The 21,267-nt window shown below is 40.0% G+C and overlaps 1 protein-coding gene across 1 annotated transcript in view; it reads left to right on the top strand.

The window, feature by feature from the left end:
- SLCO5A1 (solute carrier organic anion transporter family member 5A1) overlaps positions 1 to 21,267 on the top strand; it is a 122,577-nt gene that overhangs the window by 80,794 nt on the left and 20,516 nt on the right. Inside the window, exon 5 of the mRNA XM_061171935.1 lies at positions 17,930 to 18,128. Coding sequence (XP_061027918.1) covers positions 17,930 to 18,128 — 199 coding nt within the window. The remainder of the gene's footprint in view (positions 1 to 17,929; positions 18,129 to 21,267) is intronic.

The raw sequence follows: 21,267 nt of genomic DNA, 5'->3' as shown, positions 1-21,267 counted from the left end.
AGAGTAAGAAGAGAGAAAAATGGCTAAAGGTAGTGGGAAAAATGAAAGAGAAGGCAAGAGACCTGATATTAACATGAAGGCTGAAGGATTATTTCATCTGAACTGTTGGAGGCTTGGAGATGTAATATAAATGATAACAGTGCAATTGCTTTAAGAGTGCAACACATTGTATGTGAAACTGATTTCAGTTGAATCAGTGTTGAGCTAGGGATAAATCTTTATATCTCTGATTTATTTATTCTTCTTTATTTTTCAACCTCAAATAAGTCTATTTTTCACTACTCTTAGGAGGGAGAAATACATTTTAAGTGTTTTAATTTTCATGTTTGAGCATAGTGCAGTGAAACGTCAGTTGATCAGATCTCTCAGTTAGAGGAAATGTTTTCGTTTCACCTATCTTTGATGATTAATAGCAGAGCCCTTACATCTGGGGTTTCTTTTCCGTGTGCCCACGCATGAGTGCATGCACGCGTGCGCAGACACACACACAAATAAAGACAAACATCACTTATAAGGGATTTTCTGGGCTCAGAGGACATTCAGATCAGTTTTCTCCAGATTTCTACATCTACATTCATCGCCCCTTGATGATCAGTGAGGTCCAGAATGGCCCAGAGCTCCCTTAAGAGCTTTAGTTATCAAAAAATACTATATTCTGTTCACACAGCAGGATTCATTTTTGTATAAAAGTTGAACTGAGAAAGATTAGGGAGCTCTTCTAAAGGACTGAAAACCCAGGGGAAAGAATGAAGTGTCAGGAGCAAATGTAAAAGCATTTCCGCTAACAAGTGCGTCACGTCCTTGGTTAAATCACATCCAAGATACACTCAATGGATCTGATGAATGACTGAAGGTAAACATTAACCTCTCTGGCCCTCAGTCTCATCTTGGGAATGAGGGATTGAATTAGACAAGCTTTCACCAAAGCTCAACTAACAGACCTCCCACTGTCTCCCCTACCCCACCCCCAACCTCACAAAATCCTCTGATTTTTGTGAGCAACTTCTTTTTCTAGGCATTCAAGTTAGTTAGTGTCTTACCATCTTACTCTGGATATATGTAATACCTTTCCCTGGCACTTTAAATTTCTTTTACAGATATATTGATTTTTTTTCTCCTTTGGTGCGTGTGATGGAACTGAGGTTGAACTGCCACACTTTTTGCTTTTTTTGGAGGGACTATCAAGGAGTAAGGTAGCTTGATGACTCAGTCTCTTCTTTTAAGAACTCAGGAACTTTTTGTTGAGCATGGTCCTGTTTTAGCAGGTTCCTACCCTACTAAAGTGAGGTGATCCCTATCTGCTTTGTAGTGAGTCAACATCTTATAAGAGAAAGGTGATGAATTTTGGAGTCATCAGGTCTGGGTTCAACCTCTGCCCATTTATTTGCCACCTTGGGTGAGTTAACTAATTTCTGTGGTCTCAGTCTTACTAGTTGTGAAATGGTGTAATCATAGCCATTTTACAGGGCTGTTGAAGTTTTAAAAAGTTTAAAAATGACTTATTAAGCGTAAAGAGCAACTCAAGTATTAATTATTAATGAGAATGACCCTGGCTTTCATCTCTATTCATCAAATATTCCATTCTCCATAATAGGACAGGAGAACCAGGATTATTATTGAAAGAGATGAGGAAGGGAGGAAAGTAGGGGCTGGAGTATAATATTGTCCATTTTGTTGATAGGTAAATAAAGGTATAGGCACTAACTGAAGGATTCACAGCCTCACAGGTAGTGGCAAACTGGGGCTGGAGACAAACTGTTCTGACTCCCAGCTCATGTCACCATTTCTCATTTCCTCAGAGATGCTGTTAACTCGTAGAAATCATGTCCAGACCTGATGAATATCTTGGCTGTTAAGTATGGCCACGATATAGTTATACCACACGGGCAGGAAATACCTTACTCTTTTCAACTAAATAATGAAACATGTGCTTAGACATTATTAGAAGTTGAAGTGATGTCCTCTTGTAACCTGAACCATCTCATGATGGACCACAGAAAATTTGCTTTGCTGTCAGGTTCAACTTCTCATTGTGGCATCTTTCCATTGGCCAGAGGGTAGAGCATGGGGTTATTTGCATTTGTTACTGTTCGACTGATTAGATTTCAGGCGAATGGTTAATTTTTTTTCAAGTCATCATATTGAGAGAGTTCCCTGGCAGTTCAGTGGTTAGGACCCGGCCCTTTCACTGCCCTGGTCCAGGGAACTAAGACCCCCCCCGTAAGCCATGTGGCATGGTCAAAAAAAAAAAAAGTCATCGTATTGAAATTTTTCTTATGTTTCTATTTGCAATAAAGATGAATATAATTTCTGTTGGTTTTTTGATTAAAGCAGATATTTAAAAACATTATAGGTGCATACTTCTCTTACCTGTGCAGGGAACGATTTGTGTATAATTGTTTTGTATAGAGTAGTTCAATATTATTTTGCCATATCTTCCTTAAATTTGTTTGAAATATATTCTATGTAAATACCAAACCCTTTTGGAAATGCAGTTGAACTTGGTGGAATCATTCAGACCTGGAGTAGCTGTGTAATTAATTGTCCGTATCCTTTGATAAGATTTTCCCATAGCACATCTGTATTTGTGACATTACAAGTTTTTTGTTATTGTTCTTATTTCAGCCTTGTTCTCAGAGACAGTTATTCATGTAATCAATAGGTTGATAGTTGTAGTTATACGATATATATATATCAGCAAACTGTCAATTTGTACTTAACTTTTATTTATTTGAACAGAGTCATTGGCATTAACTTTGCTGGGCAAAGCATTCTACACATTAATTGAAGATTTTTAGGGAGCATGTTTAAGATAATTAAGGAAACAAACTTACAGTTGCCTCAAGTACTGTAAAAGCATCAGGTGCATTTTTAGAGCTGACAGCTAATAGTAGATAAGTCTTTATTTGTTTTTAGATCAGAGTCCCAAGAATCTCGGAATAAGGTGTCAGTAGAAATTTTGTGTTCATATAAAATATCTGCCCGGTGGAATTTTGCCCAATGGTATGTGCTCCCAGCCCACCTTAGGGTCATAACCTTCAAGAAAGAAGGGTCATCATCAGGGGATAGGTAATAATCTCTAGAGTAAACTCCCAAATTCTGTGGTTCTATGATAACAGACAAATAAAAACCCCAAACAATTAATTTCATATTATGTGGGAATAACTGTGAAAATGTTAGTAAACTCTAAAACAGGGGTCCCCAACCCCCAGGCCACGGACCGGTACCAGTCTGTGACCTGTTAGGAACCGGGCCGTACAGTAGGAGGTGAGCGGCGGGCGAGCCAGAGAAGTTTCATCTGTATTTACAGCCGCTCCCCGTTGCTTGCATTACCGCCTGAGCTCCACCTCCTGTCTGCATTATGGTGAGTTGTACAATTATTTCATTATATGTTACAATGTAATAATAATAGAAATAAAGTGCACAATAAATGTAATGCACTGGAATTGTCCTGAAACCATCCCCCCACCACCCCTCATCTGTGGAAAAATTGTCTTCCACGAAACTGGTCCCTGGTGCCAGAAAGGTTGGGGACCGCTGCTCTAAAACACATGCTAGTAAATACTAAAACACAGCGTTCTTTCCTGCTCTAACAAGCTGAAACTTGAGTCACACCTGTTAAATTGCCTTCTTTTTTTTGTTCTGTCCACTTCCCCATCTTTAATGGTTGCTTTCAGTTCCAACCCAGTTGTTTCAGATGTCAGCTACTCCTCTCCAGCTTTGAGTAAAAAAACACTGCATTTGGCATGTGCCTTGCATATCCTTCATTTTGGTGAAAAGAAAAATGTGAAAAGATACAGGGCTACCTTTGAACCTGGTGGAGCGCCCCCTAGTGTAATATCTGGGCTTGAAAGTGAACCAGTGACCGTCATACTGGGAGAGGAGCCAGTGGCTATTAGTTGGGAGGTACATTGAAATTGCACTGATTGTTGCTACACTGTATTTTTTTTCATTTGCTGCTTCACTTGTATCATTTAGGGTGAAGTTTAAAATATTTATTGCATTTTCTTATTCTTTTAGCTTTTGAAGATCTATTGTTGCCTTCCAAAGAGAAGTTTTACTTGAAAATGTGTGATTTTATTCTTCAACACTAAGAGTAGATAAGGTCTGAACAATGAGGGAAAGAGACTGTTTTGCTGAGAGATTTAGAGACGCATCAGTTGATGGGGCTTGTTATTGCATTAGGAAGGCGCACAAGAACAATGTCATCTGTTTCTTTTCTATTGCTTTCAACCCAATGGCTATTTTTATAAAGTGATTAATTAATGGATTTCTGAAACCTAGGTTCTCAGAAACAGTAGGTTTGGTGTTCTCCAAAGATACTCAGACCATTAGATTACTAGATTATGTTTCCATTCATAAAACTTATTTTGTGGATTTCATTACCTGTGGAATTATGCATGTCATTTGAAACAAAACATCTTTATTTAAAAAGTGCACTATGTATAGCATACTGGTTAAGATTTCCATCTCAACTGTCCCTGCTTTGTCCAAAGTTCTTAGTTTTTCTGACTTAAGCTATCTCATTCAGCAAGCAAGTTAGTTTAAGTTTTGAATTTTCTTCTAGTTATAAAATGTTCTGACCTTTAATAATCTTGGCTCTCAGTAAACTTATTTTAATGGATAGATGAAAACAGTGTGTAATTGGGGGGATCATTTATTTTCTATGCATGCTGTACTTCCTTTCCTCCAAGTTTTTGCTCAAATGGTCCCTTGTCAATGAGATCCTACCCAGTATACCCCATTTAAAAATGCAACTCCTATCCCAGAACTCCTGATTTTCCTTGCTAGGCTGAACATTTTTCTCTGTGGTGCTTTTTACCTTCTAACATTCAGTACAGTTTGCTTAGTTATTGGTTTATTGTTTATTGTCTCTTTTCCCCACAGTAGATTGTAAACTCAGTCAGGGCAGGGTTTTTTGTCAGCTTCATTCACTAAGCACCTTCAGAGTCTGGAACAGAGCCAAGACATAGTAGATACTCAGTAAATGTTTTCTGTTAAATTAAATATATGTTTTTAAAAATTATATATTTTTATGAGCTTTCTGAAAGTTATACCTAACATATTTGTAAATAACACAAAAATGAATTTTAGCTCGACTACTATTTAAAAGATTGGAGATTTAAAAACAATGCAATAAAGGGCATCTACAAAAAATCCACATCATACTTAGTAATGAAAGACTGGATGCTTTCCTCTTAAGATCAGGAACAAGACAAGGATGTCTGCTCTTGGCACTTCTATTCATCATTGCACTGGAGATTCTAGCCAGGAAAGTAGGGCAAGAGAATGAAATAAAAGACATTCAGATTGGAAAGGAAGATGTAAAACTATCTCTATTCATAGATTATGCAACCTTGTATAAAGAAAATCCTAAGGAGTGCACTAAAAACTTATTAGAACTAGTAAATGAGTTTAGTGAGATTGCAAGATACAAGATTAATACAGAAATACCTTGGAGATATTGTGGGTTAGGTTCTGCAATTAAGCAAATATTGCAATAAAGCAAGCCACACAATTTTTTTTGTTTGTTTCTCAGTGCATATAAATGTTATGTTTACTGGAGTCTATTAAATGTACAATAGGATTATGTCTAAAAAACAATGTAAATACCTTAATTAAAAATATTTTATTGCTGGGGCTTCCCTGGTGGCGCAGTGGTTGAGAGTCTGCCTGCCAATGCAGGGGACACGGGTTCGAGCCCTGGTCTGGGAGGATCCCACATGCCGCGGAGCAACTAGGCCCGTGGGCCACAATTACTGAGCCTGCGCGTCTGGAGCCTGTGCTCCGCAACAAGAGAGGCCGCGATAATGAGAGGCCCGCGCACCGCGATGAAGAGTGGCCCCCACTTGCCGCAACTAGAGAAAGCCCTCGCACAGAAACGAAGACCCAACACAGCCATAAATAAAAAAATAAATAAACCCAAAGTTAAAAAAAAAAAAAAAAAGAATAGCTGTTCTTTAAAAAAAAAAAAAATTTTATTGCTAAAAAATGCTAACCATCATCTGAGCTTTCAGCGAGTCATAATCTTTTTGCTGGGGGAGGGCTTGAAATGTTGCAAGAATTACCAAAATGTGATGCAGAGAGACACAAAGTGAGCAAATACTGTTGGAAAAATGGCACTGGTAAACTTACTTGACTCAGGATTGCCACAAACCTTCAATTTGTAAAAAATGCAGTATTTGCAAAGTGCAATAAAACAAGGTATGCCTGTATGCAAACATCAATTGTATTTCTATACACTAGCAATGAACAAAAAAGAAATTAAGGAAACAACTGCATTTACACCAGCATGAAAGAATGAAATACTTAGATTTAACAAAAGAAGTGCAAAACTTATATTCTGAAACCCACAAAATATTGTTTAAAAATTAAAGAAGACCTAAATAAATAGAAAGACATCTCATGTTCTTGAATTGGAACACAATGTTACTAAGATGGCCATACTCACCAGATAGATTCAACAAATCCCTGTCAAAATTCCAGCTGGCTTCTTTGAATAAATTGACAAGCTGATCCTAAAATTCATTTAGAAATGCAAGTGACCTAGAATAGCCAAAACAATCCTGACAAAGAACAAAGTTGGAGCACCTAGACTTCTTGATTTCAAGACTTAATAAAAAGCAACAGTAATCAAGACAGTATGGTACCTACTTAAAGTAGACATAAACATCAATGGAACAGAATTGAGAGTCCAGAAATAAACCCATACATCTATAGTCAACCAGTTTTCAACAAGGATGTCAAGACCATTCAATGAGGAAAGAATAATCTTTTCAAAAAATGTTACTGGGGTAACTGGATAGCCACATGCAAAAGAATGTAGTTGGACCTCTACCTCACACCATATATATAAAAATGAACTCAAAATGGAGCAAAGATCTTAATGTAAGACCTAAAATTATAACACTCTTAGAAGTAAACAAGCATACATCTTTGTGACCTTGAATTAGATAATGCAACCAAAGAAAAAATAGATAAATTGGATCTTATCAAAATTACAAACTTTTATACATCAAAGGACACCACCAAAAAAGTTAAAAAACAACCCACAGGATGGGAGAAGATAAAACACATATCTGATAAGGGACTTGTATCCCTTATATAGAATTTATATTCTACATGAGGAATTCTTTTTTTGGAATGTTTATAGCTGCTTTATTCACAATAGCCCCAAACTGAAAACAATCCAAATTGTCCATCAACTGGTGAGTGGAAAAACAAATTGTGGTATATCCATACTAATTCAGCAGTAAAAATGAATGTAATATTAATACATGCAAAAGTATGGATGCATCTCAAAAACATTATGCTAAGAGGTCAAACAAAAAAGACTATATATCATATACCATTTATATAAAATTCTACAAAAGGCAAAACTAAAGTGACAGAAAGCAGATCAGTAGTTGCCAGAGGTTAAGGGTCAAGAGATGGGACCAGTTGCAGAGGCGCATGAGGGAATATTTTAGGGTGTTGGATGTTACACAATTGTATACCTAAAACAAGTGAATTTTATCGCATGTAAATTATGCATCCATACAGTTAGTATTAAGTCAAAGGAGTTAAGTAAAACTCCTATAATGTTAACTTGAATTAGTAATATTAGTATAAATTCACGATTTGAAAATATAAGTATTTCTCCACTCTGTTCCCCCCTTTCTCTTGGAGCCACCCCCAAATGGGCTGTAGTGTAAAAGTCCATTTTCAACTTGCGCAAATACATTGAGTCTACCCGTCCCTGGACCAGGCCTGGGTTTTTCTCCTTCCCATCAGCTGCTTGTTGCAAACCTCCGCAGAAGCTGTAGGTGAAGCTGATGGAGAGGCCTCCATGCAACAGAGGTAGGAGGCATGGAATTTGGGTCCTATTTGTACCTTACATGAAGAATTCTTAAAATTCAATAATAAAAAGAAAAATAACTCAATTAAAAAAATGGGCAAAGGATCTGAATTGATATTTCTCCAAAGAAGATGCACAAATGGCTACATGAACAGATGCTCAAACGTATTAGTTATCAGGGAAATACAAATCAAAGTCATAATGAGATACCACTTTACACCCGCTTGGATGTCTGTAATCAAATATTATTTGTGGAAATAACAAACGCTGGTGAAGATGTGGAGCAATTGGAACCTCACACGGTGGCAGTAGGAACGTCAAATGACGCAGCTGTATTGGAAAGCAGTTTGGCATTTCCTCAAGCATAGAATTACTATATGATCCAGAAATTCTATTTCTAGGCATATGTCCAAGAGAAATGAAAACATATGTCCACATAAAAACTTGTACATGAATGTTCACAGCAACATTATTCTAATAGCCAAAAATAGAAACAACTCAAATGTCCATCAACTGATGAATGGATAAATCAAATGTAGTCTGTTAGTACAATGGATTATTGTTTGGCCATAAATAGGAATGAAGTACTGACACGTGGCACAGCGTGGATGAGTGTTGAAAACATTATGCTAAGTGATAGAAGCCAGACATATTTTACGACTCCATTTATATGAAACATCTAGAATAGGCAAATCTGTAGAGACTGAAAGTAAATTAGTGGTTGTCTAGGGCTGAGGAAGGGGCATAGGAAGAAATGAGCTTGATAACTAATGGGTACAGGGTTTCTTTCTAGGGTCATGAAAATATTCTGAAACTGATTGTGGTGATGGTTGCATATCTCTGTGAATATACTAAAAAACATTGAATGGTACACTTATTTAAGTAGGTGAATTGTATGGTATGTGACTTATAGCTCAACGAAGCTGTCAATAAAAAAAAGAAAGAAAGAATAAACAGCATTTAGTGAGTTGACGATCTTTATTAAATGGTCGCTCTGGTCCTCCTTATTCATTTGGCAGAATTAACATGGTTTTTTTAAATTAATTTATTTATTATTTATTTTTGGCTGTGTTGGAAATATCGTTTTTAATGAGCCAAATTTTCGCTTGGCCATAGTGGGGCAAAAGCACTCTAACAAGTATGGTTAGGTGTGTAGAAGTTTGTCTCAAAATTTTTTTTGGATAAATAGAGTGAAAAATCTGCTTGGATTTCCCTGGTGGCGCAGAGGTTAAGAATCTGCCTGCCAATGAAGGGGACAAGGGTTCGATCCCTCGTTCAGGAAGATCCCACATGCCGCGGAGCAACTAAGCCCGCGCGCCACAACTGCTGAGCCTGCGTGCTACAACTACTGAAGCCCACGTGCCTAGAGCCTGTGCTCCGCAACAAGAGAAGCCACCGCAATGAGAAGCCCGCACACCACAACAAGAGTAGCCCCTCGCGCGCCGCAATTAGAGAAAGCCCACGCGCAGCAACGAAAGACCCAACTCAGCCAAAAAGAAAAAAAAAGAAAGAAAAATCTGCTTACTTCTCCCAGGGGAAGGATAGCTTTGCCAGGTTTTGTAGCTCAGCTATTCTTGGGCATAATCACCATCAACTCTCTCGATGGAAAGGCACAAGAGCTGCTGGATTTGGACAACAATGGAAAGGGGAGACGTTGAAAAGTGCTGAGGGAAAATGGATCTCCCCCATAGGGCCTCCAAAGAGGGTTTTGTCTTTGGCACTGGCCCACATCTGTAGGCTTTGCTTCTCTGAACGGAAACTGAGTCTAGTAACTTAACACTAAGGTCTTCCTTTGAGGCTTCTTTTGATAACCGAAAAGGTTAATAAGATCCTGTTCGTCTTCTGTAAAATGGCCTCTACAAAATCCCCCCCTTCTCTTGCAATAATTTGTTTAAAGCTTTTGCTGTTTCACCTTAAGTTTCCCATAGCCAGTGAAAAACAGAAGTAAACACTTTGATATTTTGCATTTCATCATTTCAAGTTATTTTTGCCCTTTGTGGTTTTATTGCCTGGATGCAGAAAACTCTTTTAGGTTTTTAAGCCATACAAGATGAAATATGCATTTGATTTGATTTTTGAATCCCTTTCACGACCCAGCTTGGCATTTGATTTTATGTATTATTTCAGCCAGAGCTTTGCAGAACCCTGAAATGAAAAGTGGGCTTGTTTTCTCTGTTGAATGTACCTTTTTATTACCTTTCGCTCAATGCTCCCAAGACCTTGAATCCCTGAGATTGGGGTTCTCATATTTCTCTCGTGCTGCACGGCATTTCCCTGTGTTGGCAGAGTTGCAGAGGGTGTTACTGTGGTTGAATGGGACCCATTTACCCTGGTGGAGGTTCTGTGTGAGCTTGATTTTGATATCTCCAGGCTGAGGTGATGTAGGCTAGGTTTTCAGAGGTGTGTAATTCCTTGGAAAGCCTTTATTAATCATTTCAGCAAGGTCATGTAAGATGTTTCAGAGCAGGCTCTGTTGCTGAGCTGCAGGGGGTCCCATCTGAGCCCCACTGTGTTCATCACGGGGTCCTCAACAGAGGAAGCTGTGGCCGGAGAGGTCTGCTTCTGGCGCTGTGTCCTCTGACTGAAGTGGTAGAGGCAGACAGGCCGTCTGCAGCAGCCCTGTGCGAGGCTAGCCACCCTGCCAGCCTATCTGCCTCAGGAGAATTGCTAAAAGAACCCTGATATTGGGACCTCCCTGACAGTCCGGTGGTTAAGACTCCGTGCTTCCACTGCAGGGGGCGTGGGTTCGATCCCTGGTCTGGGAACTAAGATCTCACGTGCCATGTGGCATGGCCAAAAAAATAAATAAATAAATAAATAAAAGAACCCCTATAAATCCTGCCACTCAACCTATAGGCTTCTCTCCAGGTGCCCGGTAGCTTTGAGTGACACACGCTGTTCAGGTCAACATACATGGGCTGCCCCTCCTAATTCCAATCGAACAGGGCATCCTTTACAATTTGACTTGATGTTATGCTATGAAATATTATGGATCGAAAGAAATAGTCTGGTCTCTGTCTTAAAACAGTCACCGAATTATAAAAATGGCACTATAAATTAATTCTAATGATGGACCTCGTTCATAGTTGGTGAAGGGATTTCTGACATTTTTTACAAGGGTGATAGTGAGATATATGAAAGAGAAAGAGTTATATTGTGATTTTGTGATACTTTGTGGATTTAAGAGCAGTTTGTGAAAATGTATACTTACTGTGCTGTGTATTCTCAGACCATTTAAAATTTGCTAGCTTCAAGGTTCGAACTTGAAAATATTCTCTTCTTCTATTCCCCTCTGACAATGATTGTTATTTATTTGCAAGGGAAAGTGGAAGCTTAAAGGGGTAATATATTTAGGCTTGGGTGATAGGAAAACATTTATTTTGTATCATAAGATTAGAAACATAGTATTTGGAAAAGTTAAATAAATTTGAGTTTATTACCCTGCTCTATCACTCACTAGATGTTTCCTCACCTGGGATGTGGAAAGCAACTTCTGTATTCTTTCCAACCTAAGACACCATTCATTGTAAGATGCCCCATGATTTTGAGTTACTGTGAAAGAAAAATGCTTCTAATTAGACAATGACACAAGGTAGAGATCCTATTGATTGTCAGACACATTCTGATTTCAGAGCAATTCAAAATGCATACAATTTTGAGAATTAGATGAGATACTATCCATACAGCAGTTATCACAGTTTCTGGCATATAGCTAACATCAGTGTGTGTGTGTGTGTGTGTGTGTGTGTGGTGTATATGTGTACAGAAAGAAAGAGAAAGGTGGGAGAGAGGGAAAGAGAGAGAGAGAGAGAGAATGGGCATGAGAACGAATTTACTTCCTTCTTTTCTAGGTGCTCACCCCGCTTTCTCCTCCCCTTCCCTCCCGGCTGCCTTCCCCCAAGACAACGGCAGAACCTGGAAGCCATAATGGCTTACAATTATAGTCTGTATTGATCCATAGTCTTAGGTTTGCAAACCATTTATTTTTCAACTTACCTAAAGAAAACTTTGGATGTGGAATACCCAGAAAGGGTCAGAGAATTGAGAAAAGAGCACGAGGACATCTATGATGCTGAGGATCTGTCTATACTAACTTAATACACCACAGTGGGACAGTCTGCACCATTGTGATCTCACCATAGAAAAGAGGTATCAGAGGGCTACTGACATTCCACGCTTTGTCACCTGTGGTGGCTTGGCCGTTAAGCTTTTGCTAATAACGCCCAAGTCAATTTTGATAACAGTGAGATTTTTTTAGGCGTCAGTCTAGATATTTCGTGCGTGCCAGTTTTAAACTGATTATAGCAAGTTATTTTAACTCCAAATGAGATCTTAGATCTCCTCTTTGTAAAACAAGATATGGCCTATTTCAAGGAGTAATTGAAAACAAAAATGAATGTCATTTGAGGATTTTATGTAATAAATTCTAAATAACAAAATTATTCATCCATACATTCACCAGGCCTTGGTAAATGCTAGAAAGGTATGAAGATAATAAAGATATAGTCCCTACCATGCACAGGAACCTTCCAGTCTAGCAGGAAAGAGAGAAGTAAACCCAATAGATGGTGGTGGCAGGTCTTATGATGGGGGTGAGCACTGAGTCCTGCGAAAGCAGGTTGTGATTCTTCATGGTAGCAATAGCAGCACAATTGCAGTTCCCTGAACCTGAGGCATTCTTGATGAGTGTGTCACCTAATTTTGTCCTCCTGTCTTCCAGTTCAAGGTTTTCCTGCGTTCCAAATGATGCATTAGGCTTAGGCATATTTTATGTGTCTATTTGCAAAATAGATAATGTCTACATATTGACAAAAATTGGAGTGAAGAAAAATTTCATCAGTAGCTTTCATATTTGGTAATTCACCAAATATCATTTTTCATAAAGACCTTTTGACTCCATCCAGCCACACTTTGTAAGGGTAAGCAATATTGTGACCCAGAGCAAAAACTTCAACCTTGAATGCTAGGGGATCAGGCTTGAAATAAGGGAGAGAAAGGAAGTAGGACAATTAACATGTCAATCTGCTTGGAAAAGTAAGTAGATAAAAGATTTCCTACTGGAAAGCAGTAGGATGTGCTCAGACCTTTTATGAACGAAGCAGGGTCCTCTGGGCAATACTTACGCAGCGATGACTTCTTTAGATTCAGATATATACACACAGTAGCTCAAAAGCTAACAGAGGTTTATGTGTTTGAGAGAACATAGTAGCTGAATATCAAACAAAGATTTATATATTGAAGAACACATACAGGTTTATGTTGGACAATTATGAGTAGTATTTTATTTTATTTTATTAAAAATTTTTTAAAATTTTGCCATATAACATACAGTAAGATTTTTTTTTAATGCTTTTCTTTAAAAAAAAATTTATTTATTATTACTTTTTTGGCTGCATTGGGTCATCGTTGCTGTGCGTGGGCTTTCTCTAGTTGCGGTGAGCGGGGCTACTCTTCTTTGCGGTGCGCGGGCTTCTCATTGCGGTGGCTTCTCTTGTTGCAGAGCACGGGCTCTAGAGTGCAGGCTCAGTAGTTGTGGCGCACGGGCTCAGTAGTTGTGGCTCACGGGCTTAGTTGCTCCGCGGCATGTGGGATCCTCCCGGACCAGGGCTCGAACCTGTGTCCCCTGCATTGGCAGGCGGACTCCCAACCACTGCACCAGCAGGGAAGCCCTGTGAGTAGTATTTTAAATTCAGTTCTATAGATTAAATAGCATATGAAAATTTGCCTAATTATAATTCCAATATATTTATTTGTTCAAATGTTAAACTCATTAATAGCAGGCAGATACTTGTGTCAATTGCCAACATTTATTGGGTATATACTATGGGCTAGGCACTGTTTCAAGCACTTCCTATATCTTAACCCATTTAATCCTAACAATCTATGAGGAAGAAACTACTCTTATCCATATTTTACAGAAAAATCTAAGGCCCGGAATGTCAGAAACTTGCCTGAGGACAGACAGCTTGTATGTGGCAGAGCTGAGATTCGAACTTAGAATCTTCATGGCCCACACTCTTACCTGGGATTGTCTCGGACATCTGCAGTCGCCTTGGCCTCCATCCTCTCCCGCCTGTGCCTTAGGCTGGGCCCCTGGGCTTGGTCCAGGCACTCCCATCTCTCCCCGCTGCTCTGTCCTCCTTCCTCGGTTCGTTCTACAGGCGTCCGTGGGCCCCAGTTGATGCCTTTTCCCCACCCTCTTGACCCCGCCCTCCCCGCGTCTTGGCCACTAGAGGGCGCGAGGAGCAGAAACTCGAGGGTAACAGGCGTCTGGCAGCGGCTGGGAAGGAGCTGGATCCGGAGCAGAGGCTCAGAGGAGGGAGACAGAAGGAGGGGCGCTTGGGGTCTGGGGACACGGGGAAGGGCAGGAGAGCACCAGCCGGTGAGGTGAATTGGAGCTCAGACAGGGCTAGCGGCAGGAGGGCCGCTTCTCCTGGGAGAGCCCATCTTATATCCTCACTTCCCTCTCCCCAGAAGGCAGTGGTGAAGTTGGGGAGACCTAGGTGGCCGCCGGAGGTGGGAGGAGAAGCTGACTCGCAGTCCCTCCGTGCTCCCCGCAAGCTAACCCCAAACCACTCAAGCGGGGTTCCGGAGAAGGGGCTTGGAGGAGGGGCGAGAAGGCTCTATTGGCTCCCCCTCCGTCACCCCACCACACACTCGGCACCAAATCTTCCCTACTCATTCCATTCCCCTAAAATTTCAACACCGAGACATTTGGGTCTCCTACTCAAGCTGGAGATCTGAGCGTCGTACAGATTCCCCTGCATGCATAGTCAGTCTTTCTGTCTGGTAGTGCAGTGAGATTTAGAGGACAGGGGGACATCAGGAGGAAATTTTAATAGATCTTCACTCTGACGAGACCTCATACTAATGACACATTTTTTGTTTTTAAGAGTTGAATACTAGTTAGGATGCATAGTCAAATAAATTATACTGCTTTTAAATTAGGACTCACCTGTGAGCGTGGGGATTTGTTTTGTTGCTATCCCAGGGTCTAGCACGGTATCTATAACTATAATATCGATATATAAATTGCTCAATTGAAATAGGAATTTTATTCATGGATCATTTCACTCTAAAGGTAAAGCTTTGCCTATTTAGTCATGTAGATAGAATGTGTACTATTCTTTTTTTACTTTTTTTAAAAATTAATTTATTTTATTTATTTATTTTTGGCTGGGTTAGGTCTTTGTTGCTGCGCGCAGGCTTTCTCTAGTTGCAGCCGCTCCGGGGGCTACTCTTCGTTGCAGCTGCACGGGCTTCTCATTGCGGTGGCTTCTCTTGTTGCAGAGCACAAGCTCTAGGCGCACGGGCTTTAGTAGTTGTGGTGCACGGACTCAGTAGTTGTGGCTCGCGGGCTTAGTTGCTCCGCGGCATGTGGGATCTTCCCGGACCAGGGCTCGAACCCGTGTCCCCTGCATTGGCAGGCAGATTCTTAACCACTGCGCCACCAGGGAAGCCCCTGTGTACTATTCTTTAATGAGAATAATTTATTAACCAGCTCATCTAAGTCCAGAGCTCTGGTCAACTTACCCAAAAGCTTCCAGTACCCGCTGGTTCTAAGAGGCAGCTGTGGTGCTGTGGAGAGTGCCCTGGGCTGGGAGCCAGAGACCTCAGTTTTCATTCTGGCTCTCCCTGCCCTGTGTGCACTATTGGGCTAGTCACTTCCTCACCTGTAAAAGAGCCACTACTGGTTTTATAAAGTCAGGACCATGGTGAGGATTACAAGATAAACACTATTTTTTTTTTCTCCCTGCCAACCCAGGCAAAGCTCAGACTTTAATCTAACCCTCCCTCTTTGCTCCTTTACGTGGGCTGTGGAACACACAGGAGGAGCGAGTCATCCAAGCATGCACACTGATGCAGCTGCAGACTTCTGGAATCTCATAGCACCTGGACCCACCGTCCTCTCCATTTGCAAAGCCGTGTACATGTTCTAATTTAGCCCGCTCTTCACTTTCCTACAATGGTTATTTCAACCTTTGGCTATATTTAAAGTTCTCCGTATCTCTTCCCAAACCAAAGCTATATGTATACATACATACATACATACATATATACATACATACATATATATATATATATATATATATATATATATATATATACACACACACACACATATAAAGAATCTACACATGTTATCAATCCTTGAGGGGGAAAAAAAAAGCATAGAAAAAAGACTGGAGTGAAATATGCCAGAATGTAAGTTGTGGGTTTTTGGTCCTTCATATTTCTCTGTGCTTTTCACGTGTTCTAGTCCATCATGTATTGCATGATGTTTCCAAAATAACAACAACAAAACAGAAAAACTACCATTCGAGAAGCTACCGCCTACCCATTGATTTATCCCCCCACCCCACTGCTCCCAAATCTGATTCCCGGCCCAGATGCAGGGTTCTTGCTCTCCCTCTCCAGGGCTAATCTGATCATCTGTGCTATTAATTCTATATTCTCCTGACTCCTCAAGGATCTTGCCTTGACATTAGATAACCCTTTTTCTCCCCATTCAATCTCCCATTCCTTTTTGGTCTCTTTGCGAGCATGTAAGTATGCTTAAAGGAATTCCCTGGAGGTCCAGTGGTTAGGACTCGGTGCTTTCACTGCCAGGGGCCAGGTTCAATCTCTGGTCGGGGAACTAAGATCCCACAAGCCACGTGGCGCGGCCAAAAAGTATATATGTGTGTGTGTGTGTGTGTGTGTATATCTATATATATATCTATATATATATCTATATATAATACAAATGAACTTATGTACAAAACAGAAACAGACTTACAGACATAGAAGACAAACGTATGGTTACCAAAGGGGAAAGGGCGGGGAAGGGATAAATTAGGAGTTTGGGATTAACATATACACACTACTATATATAAAGTAGATAAACAACAAGGTCCTATTGTATAGCACAGGGAACTATATTAAAAATCCTATAATAAACTATAACGGAAAAGAATACGAAAAAGAATATATATACATATATACGTAACTGAATCACTTTGCTGTACACCTGAAACTAACACAACATTGTAAATCAACTATACTTCAAAAAAAACTTAGAGATAATAAATACTCATAAAGTGAACACTTGTGTAACTACTGCCCAGGTCATGAAAAGGAGTATTTTCAGTCCTCCAGGAGCCCCCTGTATCCTTTCCGGATCCCACCCATCCCCCTACTATCTTGGCTTTTATGGCAATTTTCACTTCCTGGCTTTTCTTCATAGTTGCACTAACTATATATTCATTTCTAAACAAATCATTTAGTTTTACCTGTTTTTGAACTTTATACAGTCAGATCATGTTTTCTGTTGTGTTTTACTTCCTTTATTCAACATTGTGTTTGTATGTGATTATGTGTCTTAATTTTTATTATTGTATAGCATCATTTCATTACATGAATTTACTGAATGTAATGTATCTATTAATGGGTGTTTGGTTTATTTCCAGTTTGGGGCTATTATGGTGCTTCAGATATCTTGTACACTTCTTTTGGTCCCCATGTGCATGAGTTTCTTCAGGGTATAGATCCAGGAATGGAATTGCCTGTCACAGGGTGTGTATATCTTCAACTCTACCAGATAATGCTAAACTGTCTTTCAAAGTGTCTGTCACAATTTACATCCCACCAGCCTTGTAGAGGGTGCCCATTGCTCTGTATCTTTGCCAATATGTGGTGTTGTCAGACTTTTCCATTTTTACTGACATGGTTGGCATGGAGTAGTATTTCATTGTGGCTTTAATTTGTGTTTCTCTTAGTAAGGAGGCTGACCACCTTTATGAGTTAATGGGTCAGCTGAATTTCCTCCTTAGTGAAGGCCCATTTAAGTTTTGCTCACCTTCTAATGGGTTGCTTGTCTTTATTTCATGGCTTTGTAAGTTTTTGCACATTCTGGATATGAGTCCTTTGTTGGCTGTATGTGTTGAAAATAAGCTATACTATAAAATCACAAACATTAAAGAGTTATTGATTTTAGTGTTTTTAAAATTCTTTCCCTTAGTACTAATAAGTAAGTAGAAACAGAATAATTAGACAATAAATAATAGTATACATTACTTCAAATTAATCCTGTCCTTCCCTTCTTCTCTCCAGGTGTCATCATTGTCCCCAGTGCCGGTGTTGGGATTGTCCTTGGAGGCTACATCATAAAAAAATTGAAACTTGGTGCAAGAGAATCTGCAAAACTAGCGATGATCTGCAGTGGTGTGTCTTTACTGTGCTTTTCAACCCTGTTTATTGTTGGATGTGAAAGTATCAATCTAGGTGGCATAAACATCCCGTATACAACAGGGTAAGTATCTTGGACGAGGCGTCTCATCTCATCCTGGTCATGATTGAAGTGCGAAGCTCTGCCGTGTTTGGATCCCAGGGTCCGGCCTGTGCCCCTCCCTCCATGCGGGGCTCACTATGCCTGCGTTTCTGTCCCGGACGAGCTGTACCCTCTTGGGCAGAGGCCTCGATCTCTCCGTTGTCTGTGTCCCTTTTGACCCTCGCAGCATCTCCCATGGCATTTGGGTTACAGTACATGAGGAGGAAATGCTAGTTGGCTTAATGAAAACTGTTCTTTTTTTTTAATGTAATGTGTTGAATAGGTAATACATTCACACAGTTTCAAAACAAAGTTCAATGAAAATACAGTGTGCCCCAAGGCCTCCACCCCATTTCTCCCCAAAGACAAACCAGGGACCACTTTAATTCATCTCTTGTGTACCCTTCCAAGGATTTTCTGTTTTATATCCAATAGGTAGCATTCTATACATTCTTTTCTTTTCTTATTTATTTATTTATTTATGGCTGTGTTGGGTCTTCGTTGCTGCGCGCGGGCTTTCTCTAGTTGCGGCGAGCAGGGGCTACTCTTTGTTGTGGTGCGCGGGCTTCTCATTGCGGTGGCTCCTCTTGTTGTGGAGCACGGGCTCTAGGCACGCGGGCTTCAGTAGTTGTGGCTCACGGGCTCAGTAGTTGTGGCTCGCGGGCTTAGCTGCTCCGTGGCATGTGGGATCTTCCTGGAACAGGGCTCAAACCCGTGTCCCCTGCAATGGCAGGTGGATTCTTAACCACTGCGCCACCAGGGAAGTCCCTATACATTCTTTTCTGAGCTTTTTTTTTTTTTAATGTAACAATTTGGGTTGGAAACTTTCTGTCACAATAATAATAATGATGGTGATGTTCAAAGCATAGCTAACCCTTATATTAACACTACTGCATGCCAAGCATTCTTCTAAATGCTTTACGTATATTAACTCATTATTCCTCATAACAGGCCTAATCAGGTAGGTACTATTATTATTCTGATTTTACAGAGGGCAAAACTGAGGTATGGCTGACACGTATCAGTATATAAATCCGTTCAGGCTGCTGTAAGCGAACACCATAGACTAGATGGCTTAGAAACAACAGAAGTTTATTTCTCACGATTCCGGAGGCTGGGAAGTCCAAGATCAAGGTGCTAGCAGATTCGGTGTCTTGTGAGGACCTGCTTTTTGGATCATAAATGGCTGTCTCTGGCTGTGTCCTCACATGGTGGGGGTGAGGCATCTCCCTAGGATTCTTTATGTAAGGGCACTAATCCCACTCATAAGGGCTTCACCCTCATGACCCAATCACCTCCCAAAGGCCCCAAACTCCAAATACCATCACGTTTGGGGTTAGCTTTCAACATGTGAATTTTTCATGGACCCAAACATTTAGTCTATTGACCTAAAGATCACAGGCAAGGATTACACAAGAAACATGTGTAAAGCTCTCAGCTCTCCTGGCACACAGTAAGTGCTCAGTGATAGTTAGCTATTGTTATTAGTCATCACTAATCCATTAAGAACAATTTCTATCAAATTATTTTTACTACAATTGGAAAACATAAATGGAATATTAAAAGTTAGTAAGAAAAAACCAGCAGTCTCCTGACCCTGCTTCCCAGGGGCAATAATTTAAAATTCTTTTTAGCTATCTCTTCTGGTATTTACCTCTATATTTTTAAAGCATACTGTATAAATTAACCAAATGAAGACATTATTTATGACTTCCTGTCTTAGTAAATGAGGAGTCTAGCATTTGCTTCACAAGTTGTGCTCAAATCCTTTTTTGATATTTTCATGGTATGATTATGACAGTATTGTTAGCAGCTGAGGCACAAGTTCTGTATCGTGATTAGATTTCCTCCTTTGTACAGCAGTGATTTTCCTGGAATTAAATCACTGCCTTATTTTCATTTCCTTTGTTTTCTTTGAGTCTGCTTCTGCCTTCCCATATCCTCTAAGGGCTCAAGATATCTGAATATGATTTTTCACCCATCCGATGAACTCAGGATTCCATTTCCCCACCCCTTGGAGTCATCTGTATGAGAGCCCTCTGGGCCTGCTGCCCCGCTGTTACCCCAGGAATCTCACTTGCCTCTCTCTGTACTGATCCTTCATTTTCTGGGTTCTATGGATGCCTCTTTTTTGGCTTCCTCCCCCATTTTGTTAGAGCACATCCTCCAGTAGCTACAGTAAGGCTGTCAAGGCTGTTACATTTTTTTTTTTTTTTTGGAGATTTTTCATGAAATAGCCTCTTTTTTTTTTTTTTTTTTAACAATTACATTTGATTGCCAAATTGGCTGGGGTAAGAACTTTGGACTGGATGAATCATTTTCACTAAAAAATTTAAAGTTTTCACTCCATTTTTGTCTAATTTCTAATGCTCTTGTGGGAATTCTGGCCTTTCTTTTTCCCAATCCTTTGTATGTGCCCTACTTTTCCTTCCTGGGAGTTTCCATTTATTCCCAGTATTCCCAAATTTCACCACAATACACTTTTTTTTTTCCTCTGAGCACTTGATGAACTTTTAATGTCTGGAGACCATGTCTTTTGTTTCCGTTTTAAATTTTTAAAAAAATGTAATTGTTGTTATTTTCTCTCCACAGTTTTTTTCTCCTATCTCTCCTTCATTGATTCTCTACTTTTCTTATTCTTTATAAACTATATTATATCTCATTATGGCTTGTCATTTAGTGGATCTCACTGTAGGGTAATTGCAGGGGGACAGCTGGCATTTTCATTGGGGTGCTCAGTGTCAGAACCTGAGGTCTTACCTCTGAGATGCTTCAGTTCCTCAAGAGAAAGATGCTCCTATCTCCTGGCTTGGGCTGTATTGTGGTGGGTTCAGGGTTGTAAGCCTAGCTGCTGACATTCTAGAGCTGGGAGTAGGGTGGTGGGTGGAAGAGGCTAGGGTGCTACTGTTCATTTTGCAAACTTTTACCAAATTCCTCTGTCATCATCCTAGCATCTTGCCAAAGGTCTCTTTCATGTGGTGCTCTTAAGTCCAGAGCCTTTGGTCCATTTTCTCCAGAAAATGGAGGGGGTGGAAGAAGAAGTAGTTATCTACTAAGTAGGGTGGGGAAGGGAACCTGCTTAAAATTGTATCATATTTGGGCCAGGACTTTCTTGTGGTGT

The sequence above is a fragment of the Eubalaena glacialis genome, chromosome 17 (genome assembly GCF_028564815.1).
Source record: "Eubalaena glacialis isolate mEubGla1 chromosome 17, mEubGla1.1.hap2.+ XY, whole genome shotgun sequence".
Lineage (NCBI taxonomy): Eukaryota > Metazoa > Chordata > Mammalia > Artiodactyla > Balaenidae > Eubalaena > Eubalaena glacialis.
The sequence above is the reverse complement of the archived record's forward strand: the minus strand, read 5'-3'. Positions and strand labels throughout refer to the sequence as shown.